We start from the raw sequence: 19,189 nt of genomic DNA on the forward strand, positions 1-19,189 counted from the left end.
GCTGCATGAAGACTAAGAAACAAATTCTTACTTGGACTGTGTAAGGACGCCTATGACTTCTGCATATAAATCTGCAATAATGTGCACATTCCCAGTGTTGGTTCCTGAATACCTAGAAACGTGAAATAAACAGAAAGGATTAATACAGAAATATCCACCATCTGAACTAACTGCCTGTCCAACTGCCTATACACAGCAATGTTACTTGCTGAGCATGGAATATTAAGAGAACCTTTTGAAGGATTACTGATTACTGATGAAGCAGTATGCAATATCCCTGGAAAAATTAAATCTATGCTTTATTAGTGTATATAACAAATAAAGGTTAATAGGCAGCGATTCTAAGTCTGTCCTTAATGTGTCCAACCAACAACACATAGTGGGAGCAGCCATTTGTTTCTGCTGGCCAAAGTTTCATCCCTATGTGGCCCATTAATTCATTAGGAAGCAGTGACTTCAGAGGTACCACACTGGCACATTTGTACCCCAGTGATGTCAACTGTACCTTGTGAATTTATCGGCTGCGTAAGTGCTGGATAAGATCACAAATTAGCTGCCTGCACAGAGATGAAGTTACAGCTATAATTTAACGACTCCACACCTTGAATCCCAACAATACAGGTGTCTATGATATTATTATATAATTACCGCTGCAAGCCCAATAGGACATAAAATTGCTCTTTCCACAATATACAAGTATCAGGATCTTTAACTAACTTTAACCTAGCGGTCTGGGAAAAGTTGTAAAGAATGCATTAATTAAGTCAGATAATGTCAAACTGTTGATAAACAGAGGGTCATTAACGAATCTGCTATAAAGCAGGACCACAGCACAAAGCCCATTTCTGTGACGTTTTTGTGCACTTGCACAGACTCACAGGGATGAGCACATAAAGGTGTTTTGGTTGCATTTTATAGATTCTGTTGGGAGGAACAGGAAGGATTGTGGTATTTTTTGCTAGATGAACACTAGGTGCAGGAATGCTTCAAGTAGTGGAGATTGGGGTGTGACTACAGAGCTTCTTACACCACACACCAGCCTGATATCTCATGGAGATGGCGGAGATCAGATTCTTTCTATGGAATGCCTCTTACATCATGCAATCTAACTTTATACAAGAAAACACATCTTTACTTGTATAACTACTAATGTAATAGAAAGTATGTTCCATAAGTGATATTAGCCAGTGACATTATAATCTGGCTGGCAGCTGTTTTTCCATCAGGGCCCTCGATCCTGCAGAAGGTCAAGCAAAGCATGTACATGTAGGGAAAGATCGGTGTATAAGAACAGTGAACAAATAAACACATCTCTACAAAACTGACTGCATTGCTGGCCGCATTATTGTTGCTTTACAAGTGTCCCTTACTGCGTAGTATTCATCCACTGCTATTTAACCAATATGTGTTACACAGTCCTCTCGTTTATACGCTTCATTCACCTTTTCTCACTGTTGGTGTTCAGGGTAACAACAGGGTCATAAAGATGAGAAACATCAACCTCTTCTAGAATTCTGTTATATAATAATTATCATGTTTGTAAGTTTATATATCAAGTTTTATGACAACCTACTGCATTACAGTACGTGTGGGAAAACTTATAGTTAAGAATTTCCAGGACTTTTAAAGTTGACATTGAAGATTGCACAGGTTTACAATTATTGTGACGTTAAAAAGCTACATAAAATGACTTTACAGCCCTGGATTTCATTAATGAACATATATGTCATCAGTAGCTAAATGTATATGCTATGCACACAAACTGATAAGACTGTAGAAATACATTCAATCACATCCAATTTCACAAGCAAACAAGATAAGTAAAGATGGTGTTTTTTTTCCATCTACAGAAAGCGAGCCCAAAAATTAATGTGGGAAAATCTCTTTAAAAACACAAATCACATAGAGGGCAGTGGGAGGGGTAGAGGGGGAGATGAGAGAACTTCAGAGAGGGGGGCTCACCTTGTCTGCTCCCTCTCTTCTAAACTTGTCCCTCGCCACCAGGAAGTTCTTCTCCTTGTCTTTTAAACAAGCCCTTGTCTCACCTATCCTCAAAAACCCTTCTCTAGACCCTGTCTCTGTCACCAGTCATTACCCAATTTCAAACTACTCGAGTGACTTGTCTATAACTGCCTCACAAGCGTTCTCCTCTCGCTCCCTCCTTGAACCACTGCCATCAGGTTTCCATCCCCTTTACTCCACATATACTGTCCTCATCAAAACTTCTCCATACTCGTGCACCAGGACCTCTCTGCTGCTTTCACCACCACTGACCTATCCATCTCGCAACAAATCTGTTCCTCATGTCCGCTGCCTGGGTGTCACCCTTGACTCCACCCTCTACTTCATTCCCCATATGCAATCTATTTCACAGGACTACAGCCTATACCTTCAAAACACGAACCTTCCTCATCCTGGACACTACTAAAACTCTCATCCACTCTTATGATCTCCCTCCTAGATAACAGTAACCTTCTCCCATCTGGCTTCCATCTTACCCAGCTCTTCCCACTTTAATTCACCCTCTATGACACAGTATGACTGATTTTCCTGTAATACAGTTCTACTTCAGCTTCCCCAACCTGCCAATACCTAGAGAATGCAAATTCAACTGCTGCCCCTCAACTACACCTTCCCCCCACTACATCTCCGACCTCGTCTCCCATCACAGCTACACTCTGCCAATGACTAGAGCCTCAACCCCCCACTTACAGCCAAATCCCACCACCCGCCTTCACAACTACTCATGTGCAAATCCCCACCTATGAAAGACCTTTCCACACTCAGTCTCTCCAGCAGCACCAAAGTTTTAAACGCTCTTTAAACACCCTTTTCATCAGAGCCTACCTTGCTCAGTCCTAATTCAATTCTCACTGGTTACTTTGTGTCGTCCCCAACACATTAGATTCCTGTCTTCTTGTCAAATCCTACCCCATCCACTTGTGTCTTCTGATATTATACTTCTTACATGTCCAATACTAACCTTAATGTTTGTCCCTGATCCTCACACCTATTCATTGTTTTATGTACTATGTACTTTCATCATCACCATTTATTTATATAGCGCCACTAATTCCGCAGCGCTGTACAGAGAACTCACTCACATCAGTCCCTGCCCCATTGGGGCTTACAGTCTAAACACACACACACAGACTATGGTCAATTTTGTTAGCAGCCAATTAACCTACCAGTATGTTTTTGGCGTGTGGGAGGAAACCCACGCAAACACGGGGAGAACACACAAACTCCACACAGATAAGGCCATAATCAGGAATCAGTCATGACCCCATATGTACTATGTTCTATTTCCCCACTGTACAGTGCTGCGGAACTTTGTGGCACCTTGAAAATAAATATATCTAACTGAGAGCTCTAACATCATCAGCCAGAATCAGCAAGCTCTCTGTTCAGTATTAATAAGGTACACACACTACTGGGAACAACATACACCCCCCCCATCCCTGTGGATTTGAAGCAACCACAGAGATCTGTGCCTTAAATGAAAGCACCTACTGTGCAGCCTTATGCCTTGGTACTTTCAACATTTTCAGTGAGCCAAAATAAAGTTAAATGAGAAAAAAAAACATCTTACCCTTCTTTGTGTTTAAAGTGCTTAAAAGCCAAGTTGAGAACTTCCTGTATAAGGGGGTCTGGAACTGGGTGAACAGGAATCTGCAATGCAAGATTAAAAAGTTACCAGCAATAAAGCATCAAACTGCTACCTCTCTATCAATAGTACACGTAGCACACATAAATGTAATAGTGTGACAGCAGCAGGAGAACTGACTGATAGACCTTGCCGTATGGGGCAGAATAAGAACAGCATGGAGAATCACAGAATCCAAAGTCTTGGTGTACTTAAACTCTTATTAAAATTGTTGAAACTTTCAAACAAACTACATTTTAGATACAAAAAGCATGACCATGCAGATTCCATCCCTAGTTATCAAATATATAATAAAATGTAGTAAACAAAGACAGACAACTGTCGTGCATCATATCCTAACACGAATCGCATACAAACAGCAATGATAAGGGAACACACATATCAAAGAGGAATCGCATAGAATATGGGTTTTACCTGTTTTAGGACCTCTACTAAAACTAAACAAAAAATAAAGTCTACAGCCAGGTCTCTTCTTTCAAGTAAGTAGTCTCTCTCTCGCTGCTGCTCGTCTCTGCAGAACACAGAAAAGGACACTCAGAAAACATCAACTAACGTTACCCTTCATCACTATGACATTACCTCTGGAAGCAGGATATTATTGGATAGATCACTAGTCTAACATGGGATTAGGTTACATCTGAAATGACCAAAATCCACAGATGCACTCTTTACATAGGCCAGAAAAACAGAAATATTCTAATTATCACAAACCCCAGACATACGCAGCGTTCCATAGGGATACGATTTGAGTACACAACTATTGTACTGAGCATTACTGCTTTGGTCCATATAGTTCTAATACTGACTCCTTGCAAAGCAGAGAAAAATAAGAACTAAATTTTGTATTAATAAAGCTTTCCTCCCATTCTATGTGTTATATATGACAATATATTATAGTACTAGGTTCCCACATAACGTGCTCTCACATATAGCACATTACAGTGTGTGGGGGAGACCAGAAGGGCTGGATAGAAATGTGGCTCTACAGACCAGACAAATCGGTCATTCCGGCTGGGATAAGGGAGCCGAGCGCTGGAGTCACCATTACGGCCACGACAGTATGGACTTGCCTGCATGAAAATGGGGCGGATGTGATGCATCGGGCTGGTCACGGTGCCCCCACACTTATAAATCATATTCAGCCAGCCCTGAAACACTGCACACTGCCCTTTCATAACTCTGCTGTACAAGTGATACTGTCACAGACATTAATCCCCAACAACTGGCGTTCTCTTCAGTTTATTCCCAAAAATCCGAAAAAAAAACATGTTTGACAATTTGTGTAACTGATCATATTTATAATGGAGTTTCAGAGTTAAATGACACATGGAGCTTCTTACCCTTTTGATTTTGTGCTAGACCGAGGTCTGTACTCGTAGGATTCATCTTCAGTTCCATTTTGGCGTTTATACCAGACAAACAAGGTGCGGAGTAAGGAGGGGAGACAGTGCTCTGCTACAGAGCTCATACAGCTTATCACCTGTGAAGACAAGCAGGACACAGCATTCATGACCCGCAAACTACCTCTACATTGCAAGACAGAGGGAACAACAAGATATAATACTATAAGGATGCGGCTATAAGGGAGTGCTCTACCAGGAGAGCCAAATGACTGCTTTGCATTACCTCAGTTGTGGAATATGTTGGGGTCGGGCACACACAATTACAGTAGAAACATTACTCTTCATAGAAATACTTTACTCATACTTGCCAACTCGCCCAGAATGTCCGGGAGACTCCCGAAATTCGGGTAGGTCTCCTGGACTCCCAGGAGAGCAGACAAGTATCCCACATACTCCAACTAGCTCGTCAAAATGACGCGATTTGCAGTGAATCGCGTCATTTTGGACCCGCCCCCGAAAAAAAAACGGCATTTTGTCACAGTGGGGCGAGGCCAAAATGATGCGATTGACCGCGCCCCTCCCCTCCCACCCTCCAACCACGCCCCCTGCCTGGGATCTCCCGGATTTAACTTCTTAAAGGTTGGCAAGTAAGATTTAATTTCAGGTAAGCAAATAATTTTGTCGACACCTTGTAGTTTATCAGGTGATAAGCATTTATCACTAAGTATACATGCTAATATTTATCTTTCACTCAATGTACTTTATTCCCAAAACCGCTAACATATTGCAATATACTACAGAAATAGGAAGCAAGGCTTAGGTTGGGTACACACTACAGATGCAATATAGTTAACGATTTTACCAACGACTGGGGATGGGTCGAAATGCCGATTTGGGGGGGGGGGGGGGGGGGGCTGGGTCAACATGCCGATTCATGTGTACACACGAAACACACTTTACAAGATTTACCATTAGATCTGTGCTCTTCATCTTTCATAACCATCTGCTGAAAAGAAGGTGACTCTGCACACTCCATAGAGATCTATGGACACTGCCGGTTGGGAGTGCATACACACTGCAGAACTGGAACAACATTGTTCCATCGTTGAACGAGATTTTTAGTTCAATTTAAAAATCGAATGAAACGATACAATGTGCCTTGGAACGATAATTGTTCATCGTTGGAACGTACACACTAATGCGATATCTGGCCAAACGGTGGTTGTTCGTGTGATTGGCCGGTAATCGGCTGCAGACCCTGTAGAGTGTACCCTGCCCTACGAAGTAACTAACTTAGAAATCCATAGTGTGTTACAAATTGTAAATATCCAGTAATCAATCCACAAACCTTCTAAACACTAGACATAAAATAATAAAAAGACAACTTGACATGTGGTTTATGTCAACAACGAAGCAGAATATACACTAGTCAGGAGATTTAGTAACTTGCGGTTTGATTAAACTGCAGGTTTTCTTTAGCATTGCAATTTGTAAACTAAGCCATTTACCAAAGACCAAATTGAACATGAAAACAAATGGTTTTGAACTAACTGCAAGGTTTAAAACCACACTCCCATATACTAAACCACAGTTTAGTACATTTTCCCTCTAAGTGTTTAATTGTTAGGTACACCTCCATCCCCATGTATCTGACTGCTCAACATGTGACAGCAGCCCGGCTGCCGACAAGGCTTCTTAACAGATGCACTGACACCTACTACATAGTAGTACATACATGTCACGGAGCAGACCGAGGCTTCTGGTACGGCAATCATTGAGCTGGAAACTGAGGCTGTATAACACTGTAGACGGGGTGAGAGATTGTACCTTCAGATTGGTCCTCACGCTCACTCATACCATCCTCCACCATTTTGAAGTAGTAAACCAAATTGATTTGCTGTCTATATAACAGGACTGACGGAGCCCAGGAAATTAGCTGAAGGAGAATATTTGCGGATATTTCCATGGTGATTTCACAAATTAACTTTTACTACAACTTCTCACAGAGCTACCACCAGCTTAATGTCTAACAACTGTGGGACACATGGAGTTCAACATGGTCTCTGTGTCACACTCTGAACACCTTGCTGAAACCAACCCCTTACAAATTTAAGCTAATGGGGGAACAGCAAACTGTCATGTCCTGTTTTTATAGGACATGGAATTATTTTATTAATATTAGGTGCACTTCAAAAAGATTATAGTAAAAGCTAAATAGGTGAAACCAACAAAATCGACTGCTATGGCTTAAGTGTAGAAATCAGCATTATGAAGATGTCTTCACACCTACAACAATATTGTCTATTGATGATTGGACGGGAACTCTGCAAAGGGCATTGTCCACCAACCGTTCAAATGGTGTTAAACAAAGAGGTTACTCTTCCGTATTATACACAAAATAGACCTACTCACGTCAGTTCTAGGGTCCAGCGTGAGAGCTGAGGGATGAACCAGTTTAGTTTATTTTATTTCTGCACCGAGGAAATATATATATATATATATATATATATATATATATATATAGTACACACAAATCATTATTTGGAAATATATTACTTTTACACTTTAAAAGTACTTATTTCCTTAAACTGCATTTCGATCTTCCAAAAACTCATTGGAAGATAAATGTACCTAAAGTAATATGCCAAAAATGCAATATTTGCTATAATAAAAACATATAAAGCTAATGCTAGATTATAAAAACCTATATTTGTGCTGGCTCTAACATGGATGTGTTTCCCTCCAATTAGTCTGTGCCTTCCACAATAATTACGGTTGGTGGGAACTACTATGTGAGGACATACACTTGTCAATCAGAACAAACCAATACTACGGACAAGTTAGGCCTATAAGCAGAAAACAACAAAAACAAGGTGTGGCCATCAAACACATATGTTCTGGCTTTCAGGTCAACTATGATTACATGTCAATATAAAACAGAGAGGGATTATTATGATTACAAACAATTAAATGTTAACCATATCTTAACACTTTATTATTTGTAGTTTATAAAATAGAGATATGCTTTTGACGAAACAAACATATGTAACCAGAGAAAGATTGGACAGAGCAGAAGATAATGAAGCATACAAAAATATAATTTAAATTAAACAATGCTAAATAAAATAACATAGAAAACATAAGATACAATATATGCCAACACCAAAACAGCTGCTATAATACCTACTTTTCACTTCAGACACAACACAACTGTTCTGTGATACAACAAAATACAGCACAAAATCTTCAAACTGAATATTCTATAAATAGTACAGAAACTGCTATATGACAACTTTTATACCAACATATCTAGATAGGTTAGTGTGAGCAAACTAATCTGTTACACCTGTTAGAAGAGTTCACCTCTACATATATCATTAGTGGAGTTAGATTAAAATGGCATTAATAATGTCCCTTTACTTAGAGGCAAACTTCTGCTAAATGTACATTTTTAGTTTAGGGTGGAATTCGGTGACCTGAAATAAAATACAAGGATACTTACCTGTAGTTGGTTCTCTGATGTATCTAACAGTCTGACACGACGCCCCTCTCCCCTGCTGGAAAGGAACTTTTTTTGCATAAAATAATAATATGGTTCACCAGAGCAGGAAGGAGGATCTTATGCTCAGACCATTAGAAACATGACGGACCTGTCAAATAGCCGGATCCATCTGGCACTGGTAAATACAACTTTACATTGTTTATTTCAGGCCACCTAATTACACCCAAAATATTTTATTCATTTTGGGAGGAACTGGTGAGTAAAATATGGATATTTCTATACAAACTTACACACTGGGGTATTTTTTTTTTATTGCGGCTTAAAACGAAAGTAAAAGTACATGAACCACTTTGCATTTATGTAAGTGTTTACACATGTGTACAATATGTTTTTGGCTTGTTTTTTTTTTATTGTTTTTTTTAAACATCTATTTATGACAAAACATGTTTGTTCAGGCTAAACACATGTGAAAACGTATGTAAATTCTTCTTAATCAAATCTTATTCAACTTACAATGCACTCCCATTGAGATTAATGTGAGTTTTCCACTGATGCACTGGAACAAGAAGCATTCAAAAAATACACTTCAACGCAATACAAGATAAACGCACAGAAATCGCTGTTCAGTCTCATAGGGTACAATGATTTTTAATTTTCACAGCCGATTACACGCATTTAACTTACATTACAAGCGCGTTTTAAATGCATGATTTTAATGCCGCCTAAAATATCACTCAGGTGTTTGCTTTCATTTCCTAATCAAGAAATGTAAGAGTCGGCCCTAGGGCCGCATGTGGCCCTCTGCGCCTCTAACTCTGGCCCCCAGCTACTCCCTGCTTTGTTATCAGATTTGTTATAGCTTGTAACTCTTGTATAAAATGCCTTACAGTAAGGTGTCCATTTCTTGTATTAAATGTATTGGTTTAACTTATTACTGAGATTAAAGGTAATATGCGGCCCTTTCGAAGGTTAGAGGGCCTTTCATTTCGCCGCCCCCAACCCCCCCTCCCCCCGCCCCGAGTTCCCCATCACAATAGAGCATCTAAAATGTCTTGTACGTGACAATACCTTGTGAAGTTCTAACATGTACAGAACACCACACAGCAATAAAGGGGGTGACAGGCACAGTACAAACAAAGCCTGGTGCATTGCCAGCTGCCAAGACGTCATGTTTTAGACCACATTCTTTTTTTAATCTCTATTTAGGACCAGAGAAGCGGAAAAGCTCATTGCTGAGTGATGCGTTTCAGATTCTTTCCAGTCATAAAGTGTTAATATTTTTCCTTTACTTCATTGCATTAAAAGTAATCTGGTTAAGCTCTTTATTACTAGAAGATGCTGGCAGTAATCTAAGCAAATGTTTTATTGGCACTTAAAATGTTTAGGAGAAACAGTTAACAAAATGAGCTCGCTGTGAGAGTCTGGTCTAACAACCATCCTCATTATTGCTGGCTCAGCTTGGCAAACGCACAACTGACAGAGCCATACCAAACAAATCCAGCAGGTTTGGACGGAGAGGTTAATTAATAAAACGCAAACAGCTTTGTTCAAAAGGAAAAGCAATGAAATTCATGAACAAACAATTATTGGCACCTCCAGACTTTGCTAATGGACAGACGGCACGTGTCTGCAACTCCACAAGTAAGAGAAGTATGGTCCCATTTGTAAGTACGCAAGCTAAAAACACATTAAACACAACTAAAATAGAAATGAATAGCATAACAAAAGATATGTGCTATATGTTATACTGATATTTAATATGTGAAATATAAGCACTAGTTGAATTTCACTCTGTTAGTTCTGCACTGGTAACATTCAGCGACAGGTGAATTATAGATGTGTTGTTTAATAGTTACAAAAAGTGGTTGAAAAGTGCATTATTTTCCATGTGCAGAGAGGAACTGGCTGGTAGACAAACAGTCCCATGGATTTGGTTCCACTAATCCAAGACAACAAAATGTTTTGAAAGGAATAGTAGTCTTCTAAGGAGAGGGGATGGACGGAGGCATACAGTCAATTAAAGATACAATGGAGCGGAGCTCCATCTAGTTCACTGCATTAGAAGAGAAGTCCTGCAAGATGATATTACTAATTAATTTTATCACACCTTTCAACCGTCCCGATTTAATGTCAACTAAGGGGACTGTCCCGCCATCTCGCTGAGCATGACTTCTGTCCTGATCACATGACAGTTAGGAGATTGTCCCCGGATGTTTGAGAGGTATGATTTTATTCAGGTTTCAATGAGGCATACACAAATATACATAGTTTATATACATTGTTTAGTGCTAACAAACCTATTGCTTGACCTCCTACCCCAAAGTGTTTTGGATATTTTCATAGTGCAACACATAGAATGTCACGTCCAAAACATGGCATACAGAGAATTCCTCAGCACTACACAAGTTTATATAAAGTAACAAGGTATGTATGTATGTATGTATGTATGTATGTATGCTCACACTTACACACACAATATACACACACTTAGTAAAACAACACACTATAGTGGACAGACAAGATGGAGTCATTTTCCCCCCGCTATCATATTATGTGTTTCAATGTAAAACAGGGAGTCTGTATTGGGCTGTTTCTAAAAGATATATAAGATGTGGCTCTCACCTGATCAAACTGAAGATCTTCACCTCTCTGTAGAGATCTGGACAAGAGCTTCTCCTGTAAATAGACAAATAATTGATTATTGAGAGCTGCAGTGATTGAGAAGAATGCAAAAGCGTCATCTTGTCATGGATGGTTTGTGCAGAATCGTTACCCCATGTTACCACTGGTTGAAGAATAAGTAGATATACGAATAAAAATATTTATCCCTTCCTTGTTAAAGAATTTACAACATAAATCTGTAGCTTTCAAGACCGCAATGGGCAAGATTACGCAGGTAACGTGGTAAAAAGGATGATTTATTAAAGGTACATGTTTTAATCCATATAGGCAGATCCCTGTTTGATTCCAAAACCCAGCCAGGTTTGGAGAACATGCAAAACATTATCTATTTCTTAATTTTGTTGTAATTTGTGTGCTGGAAACGGGCACAAAACCACCACAATGGGGTTAAAATTAACACCTTTAGTAAATTGTACCAATGTAAGGTAATTTAAGCCATTTATAAATACATTGATTTATTCATTGCATTGGTGAACAATCTAAATACCAAAACCACCACATATGCACAACACACAAATAACACATATCAAAAATTCAGTCATCAAGTTGTTAGGCAACAATCTGCCAATCGCCCAGCAAACAAACAATAAGCACACTGGCTTTTTTTGATTGCTTGACACAAACACATGCAACAACGATGCGTTTTACCAATTTTGTCTGTATTTGTTGTATTGTTATTGATGTCTTTAAAGTTTAATAAAAAAAATTGCATAACTGCAGTAATGGATTAAATGGATTGGGCAAACAAACTGACGCAAGTGCAGTTTAAATTATACTGGGACACAAGTTTCAATAAACTGTTGACGTATCTGTAATGCCCCTATATAAAGAAGAAAAAAGAAAAAACTTTCTATAGTGTACTATTCAAATGAAGAAACAAGAAGGGATAACATCTTAGAGAGAGAGAAATATATATTACTCATTTCTATCGATCATACTTGCCAACTTTGGCAAGTTGTGCTCCAGAAAATCAGGGGGTGAGGTGAGAGTGTTGGGGTGGTGCAAATCGTGTCTTCTGGCACCACCCCTAAAATGGCATCACATTTTCTAACCTATTAAAGCAAGGGGCAGGGCCAGGTTGATGCGAGAATCATGTCTCTCTCTCTATGTATATGTGTGTGTATATATATATATATATCTACTATATAAATGCCTAGTGGCGTGTGTAAAAGAAAAAACCAACAAGCTGCAGCGCCACCTGCTGGGCAGAGTTATACACTGACCTATATATTTCTTGAAGGAGAAGTGACAGTTGGGAGTGGTTGGTGGTTGCCGGGGGTGACAGTGGGGAGTTTATAACACCTTAAGTACCTTGATGAAGGATGAGGTGATGGAGAAGAATGATGAGGTGGTGACATGTGGACAAAACCACGTTAAAAAAGGGCGCTTGCGTCGGGAAGTAACGCTCTTCCCCTGAGGAGGCCTGCGCTAGGCCCAAATGCATGACAAGAACCTTTTTAACACCTTAAGTAGCTTGATTTGACTAGAACGCATGAGTATAATGCACAGGTTAACTTGTATATAATATATATATATATATATATATATATATATATATATATATATATATATATGTGTATTCCAGATGATTTAATAAAGGCATCTTTCAGGCACTAAAGTACTGATTTGATCAGGAAGTGTTTCTTCAATATGATGTTCCTTTTATTAGACAAGTGCAATTTCACACTGTGGAATGTTTTAAGTTACCAAGGAAAAAGTATTCTACTATATGACGACTGAACAATTGACAATTTTACTATGGATTTGAACGCAGGCCTCCGGGCAGATATTCTAAGACCACATTAGTGTTATCTAGTCCTGAGAGCACATGATAACCCTATCCAGACCAATAGCACATGCAACATTTTCCCCAACTCGAAGAAATTGCAGAGTAATGCTGAAGGCAGCTGGCACTTCCAGATATTTGGTGTTCGAAATGGGATGTAAACATACATCAGCACTCATGTTAACTACAGAAGGATGACAAGCAGGGCAAACTAGGTTATTCTAAATAGAATTTTACTGATCCATCAATTAAAACAATTTTTTCTTTAAATTCTTACCTACTATTATTATATTACGCACACAACTTTACAGAGAATATGTAATCATTCACATTCATCACTGAGCTTACAATCTAAATGCTCCACCACACAAACACACACTAAGGTCCATTTAACTTATTAGGGAAGTAACCACCTATTTACAGGAATTAACAGTGTCGCACAAAACAGCTTCTTAGAAAAAATCAAAACATAAAAAATACATATTAGCATGCAAATAAAAATGCAAAATGCAATTCATTCATTCGTATAAGTGATTTAAGATTAAATAAAAAATAACTATACTATTGTTAATATAACCTTTGCAAGGACATAATCATACCAAAACCACTAGTACTGCTTCAACATCAATCTAATCCATTGGTTGGTAATGTGAAGGCTAAAGGTAACATGAAGCCCTAATGAGGTGGTGTAAGCAACATTAACCAGAATTAACTATCCAATTTGGCTGGAATGCAATTGCTGTCGACATGGCATGCGGACATTACCGGCAATTACAGTAAAAATCTCAGCTCATTTTTCCTTGCACCGAAGAATGAGCGGCGATATCTGTTAAATCTCCGCCGCAAAATGTCTAAGGGACGTTTCAGAGACATTTTGCGGCTAACTGAATTTCCCCTTTAAGTCCCAATTCAATATTAAGAGCAATATATAATTACTGGGACCCTGCTGTCCTTACCTGTGGGATAGTGGGAAATGTAGAGTGCTGTCCACGTAAGGAAATAAGGTCCACAAACATATCATGTTTCCCATCATTGTCAGAGTTGGGAGAGGCATACAAAGTAAATTACCATTCTAAGAAAGTTATTCCTTTGTGCAATATCTCCAATGTGAAAATGTAAATATTCTGCAGACAACCCAAAGCATTTACATTTTATGGCATAACAACATTTTCATGGGCCAGGCTTGAACACATTAAAACTGTGGTGTTGTCAATAGCAACCATACTTCAAGCGCAGTTTAGGAAATGAAAATCAACATCTGCGGGCAACCATATTCCTGTGCACAAGTTTTCCTCACTGTTTCTTTTATTCACGCCAACAGTAATAATTAATAAAGTAATTATCTATACACACTTAACCATTCTGCTGGTTATTTCACAGCCATTTTGAGATTACATCATATCACTCATTGAGTGGTTCAGCCCACAAAATGGCTTCCACCTGTGATTAGGCAACAGACACTTGAAGCAATAAGGGCAGTTCATGTAAACATCCTTGTATGTATATGTGAGGAGACATTGTTTGAAATAATAGGCTTTGTTTTGAGTTTGCATTACTTGGATATATGGTTCTTATATCACTGTCCCATAATGCGTAGTAAGAGAATATGTCCAGGTGCTGAGAGGTGGTGGGAGGAGTAACGGACATATCTCTGTCATACAAAGTGATCACTGAATGGCCATTATTTCTTCCAGGGAGGTAAATGTAAAACAGAAAATGAAACTTTAATTCCACAATGTTGCAAGCTAGAAATATATGACAATATATTATACATAACTAATGTAGAGATTACGTGAACCACTAAGGTAAGGAGCTTACTAGTATTATATGTCACTGTCTAGGTCAACGCTGCAGTACTGGAGTATTCTGCTGCCTCTGCACTGCCGTTTGCTATCCGTATCATTTCACTAAGCCAGCAATATAGCTGCAATGCAAACAATACTAAAAATAAACAGAAATTGGATTTTTCTGCTTACACCTTGTGACGTCCATGAATACAAGGTCTGCACAGCCTGAAGGTTGAAATACATGTTCTAGAACTTTAGTCCAGTTAGGCAAATTGCTATATTACTACGTTTGCATTATCAGACTGAGGGGACGTATAACTTGGGAAATGTTTAACGGATGCTAACAGTGGAAACATTACATGAGAATCACCTACTATGTGTGCAAATAATAATTATAATATAAGCTGTACACACGTATTTGATACCAGCACCCAGAGTATTGTGTAGTCTATGAAGACTCAGCATGATTTCATGAATGACACATTCATTCATGTTCAGTACAAATTAGGGCACATAACACAATACACAGCCCTGCATTAGGCAATAGCTTCCCCATAGGATGGCTCCTATCCATAATGGGATGTAATGGTCATTGAGAAGTCAACTGATAATTCAGTTTTTCAAATGATTTCACTAACATCATGCTTCAACCAGGAATGATTTTTGACACTGTGAACATAAAAATTTTAAAATGGGAAGAGATTACTGGCCTTGACGTACATGGTATCCGTCATCTCAACAGGGTTCCAGAGACTAAGAATTATAATTTATAAGAGGGAGAGGTAACCGGTTATTATAGACCAGATAATGACAGTTAAAATGTGTTTTATTAAGAGATTTTACAGCCAAAAGGTGTTAAAATGTGACACGGATTCACCTGCTGTGACAGCATGATCCACTATTAATCATTTTACACTATTATTACACAATATCTTGTATTTCACCTGCCAAATAAAGACAAGTTACAAGGAATTAGGAAAATGTACTCACAAACAGGACTCAATGTCACATCTACTACAGTCATGGCTAAAGGATTTGAGAATGACAAATTATTTTTCACAAATTTCAAGTCCCTCTTTGCCATGACAATGAACTTTATCCCAAAAACAACATTTCCACTGCATTTCAGCCCTGCCACAAAAAGGACCAGCTGACACCAGGTCAGTGATTCTCTTGTTAACACAGGTGAGAGTGTTGACAAGGCTGGAGATCACTCTGTCATGCAGAGTTAGAACAACAGACTGGAAGCTTTAAAAAGAGTGTGGTGCTTGAAATCATTGTTTTTCCGCTCTTAACCATGGTCACCTGCAAGGAAACATGTGCGGTCATCATTGCTTTGTACAAAAAGGGCTTCATAGGTAAGGATATTGCTGCTAGTAAAGATTGCACCTAAATCAACCATTTATCGGATCATTAAGAACTTCAAGGAGAGAGGTTCAATAGTTGTGAAGAAGGCTTCAGGGAGCCCAAGAATGTCCAGCAAGCGCCAGGATTGTCTCCTAAAGTTGATTCAGCTGTGGGATCAGAACACCACCAGTGCAGAGCTTGCTCAGGAATGCCAGCAGGCTGGTGTGATTGCATCTGCACACATAGTGAGGCGAAGACTTTTGGAGTATGGCCTGGTGTCAAGAAGGCCAGCAAAGAAGCCACTTCTCTCCAGGAAAAACATCAGGGACAGACTGATAATCTGCAAATGGTACAGGAATTGGACTGCTGAAAACTGGGGCAAAGTCATTTATCTGATGAATCCCCTTTCAGATTGCTTGGGGCATGTCTGAAGAAGAAAAGGTGAGCGCTACCATCAGTCCTGTGTCATGCTAACAGTAAAGCATCCTGAGACAATTCATGTGTGGGGTTGCTTTTCAGCAAAGGGAGTCGGCTCACTCACAATTTTACCTAAGAACACAGCCATGAATAAAGAATGGTACCAAAACATCCTCCAAAAGAAACTTCTCCCAACCATCCAAGAACAGTTTGGTGATGAACAATGCCTTTTTCAGCATGATGGAGCACCTTGCCATAAGGAAAAAGTGATCAAAACATCGAAAATTTGGGTCCATGGCCAGTAAACTCCCCAGACCTTAATCCCATTGAGAATTTCTGGTCAATCCTCAAAAGGCGGGTGGACAAACAAAAACCCACACATTCTGAGAAACAAAAGCATTGATTAGGCAAGAATGTGCGGCCAGTCAGTATGTGGCCCAGAAGTTGATTGACAGCATGCCAGGGTGAATTGCGGAGGTCTTCAGAAAGAAGGGTCAACAATACAAATATTGAGTCTTTGCATAAACTTAATGTAATTGTCAATAAAAGCCTTTACCACTTATGAAATGCTTGTAATTTTACTTCAGTATACCATAGCAACATCTGACAAAAAGGTCTAAAAACACTGAAGCAGCAAACTTTGTGAAAACCAATACTTGTGTCATTCTCAAAACCTTTGGCCATGACTGTAGTGACATTTATTAAAAGCTTGTTTTGTCTATTCACAAAAACTCAGCCATCTGTTTGTCAGTATGGTTTTGAACCCCAATTTGGAAGATGGTGCACTAGTAACAAGGATTACGTTACAGAATCTAGCATCAGAACTGCATGTATTATTCTCTAACACAGAGGTGCTCAAACTCAGTCCTCAAGAGCTACCAACAGTTCATGTTTTCAGGATTCATTTATTAAATGCACAAGCGAGTTAATCTATTTTTCTGAGTCCGTAGTTATCCTAACTGTTTCTACAGACAAAAATCCTGAAAACATGACCTGTTTGTAGTTCTTGAGGACTGAGTTTGAGCACCTCTGCTCTAATATAATCCTTAAGGGCTCAATTCACACACACACACACGTGCTGGTTAAATGGGTAAAATGGCATGAAAAGCAACATACACTTTAGGCGCATTTAAGTGATGCGTTTTCCGTAAATCACACCTTTACCAATACAATCTCCTGTACTGAAAGTATGCGTTAAAGCATAAGAAATAGAACACATTGCCTTCTAAATATTACAGAATTAATACTCTAGAATGTAATGTTGGGAACAACACTGACTCTTATTTGTCCTATTTTTAATGTACTTTGATGCTTTTATTAACATGTGATCTGCTGGTAGCACACAAGAGCGGATACGTATGAACGAGCCCCAAAGGTCAAACAACAGTATTATCTAAAGCACATGTACTGTTAGTAAATAAATGTTGTAAGCCAAAATAAATAAAAACACATTTATGTGGATGTTTAAAGAGCTGTCTGTGAAATACAGCATAATAAAGGAGTTTTCACAAATATGATGGCTCCACATAAGGCTCTACATGCACTAAGGGTTCACCCAACAGTGTTGTGAGGTCATGTACCAAACAGTAAGCTGTGGATTCAAACCACTGAGAGACAAGCAAAGCAATAATAGCATTTAATGTGTCACAGAAAAAAATGGATGGTCTAAATCCACTTGTATAATGAGATTTTTCAATCAATGAAAGGAATTCAGGAGGAGGGCTTTGAATCAGCAAAAGTATTACTGAGGCCCCCTTGCCTTTAAACCAGTTATTTATATTTTTATCATATAAACACTCACACACATATATAATGTACACATTTTACTATTATACATTTTTTGTTTATAAATCTATGTATCTTACAATTTTATGCTGCACTCTACACAGAATTGATTTCCCTAGTGTCCAGAAAACTGAGAACACAAAGTAGCTTATTCAAGGTCACAAGGAATTACTAATGGGTTTTGGACTGGGATTCCCAGAAAGTCTCCAAAAGTCACTGGCATATGGTCAGTGATCTTAAGAATAAGTATTCTCACTGTACTTCTCTTGGAGTGTAGGCCTTTTTCCCGTATCACCAAGATATGGGCAGGACAAGTGCCTCAATGGCGCTATTCACATAATTTTGGCCTCACGGCAAAATACATGGCCATGGCATTTCGCTGCGAGGGAGGGGCCAATATACAATTTCTGGTGCCACGCTCCCTAAACACTTGCCACTTGACCTCCCCTCTGCAATCTTAAAGTTGGCAAGTATGTGATTATCCATTCAACAAGGTGCCAGCAAAGACATAGGTATTTTGATGAAGAATTGGGGTAAATTAGTCACATCCTTTTGCACTTTTTCCTGACATCGCACACACTGTCAGTGAGAGAAAAGATAATGACAAAATATATAGACTCTGGCCTATAAAAATATAATAATAAAAAAATAAGGTTAAAAAATGAAATACAGGAAGGCTGACATTTCCCTAGCGTTGCCTTTAAGGAAGGGTTGAGATAATGTGCTTGCATCAGAGGAAACAAATGCTGCATTACTTGCCTAATGTGCTGTGTGCTGAACACAACCTACAGCTCAGGGGATCTATTAGATATTGTTTATACAGCAAGATCAACCTTGCAGTGTTAGGCTGATGAAAAATACTGCCATAGCTAT

At 38.9% G+C, this 19,189-nt stretch overlaps 1 protein-coding gene across 10 annotated transcripts in view; it reads right to left on the reverse strand.

Moving 5' to 3' along the window:
• Positions 1–19,189, reverse strand: part of FRYL (FRY like transcription coactivator) — a 221,377-nt gene that overhangs the window by 82,149 nt on the left and 120,039 nt on the right. For all 10 annotated transcript variants that reach the window (XM_075195462.1, XM_075195469.1, XM_075195453.1 and 7 more), the window contains 5 exons: positions 11,135–11,188; positions 5,008–5,147; positions 4,082–4,178; positions 3,593–3,672; positions 32–112 (listed from right to left, as the gene is read on the reverse strand). In XM_075195462.1, the coding sequence (XP_075051563.1) occupies positions 32–112; positions 3,593–3,672; positions 4,082–4,178; positions 5,008–5,147; positions 11,135–11,188 (452 nt within the window). The remainder of the gene's footprint in view (positions 1–31; positions 113–3,592; positions 3,673–4,081; positions 4,179–5,007; positions 5,148–11,134; positions 11,189–19,189) is intronic.

Source organism: Mixophyes fleayi, chromosome 1 (genome assembly GCF_038048845.1).
Source record: "Mixophyes fleayi isolate aMixFle1 chromosome 1, aMixFle1.hap1, whole genome shotgun sequence".
NCBI classification, from domain to species: Eukaryota; Metazoa; Chordata; class Amphibia; order Anura; family Limnodynastidae; genus Mixophyes; species Mixophyes fleayi.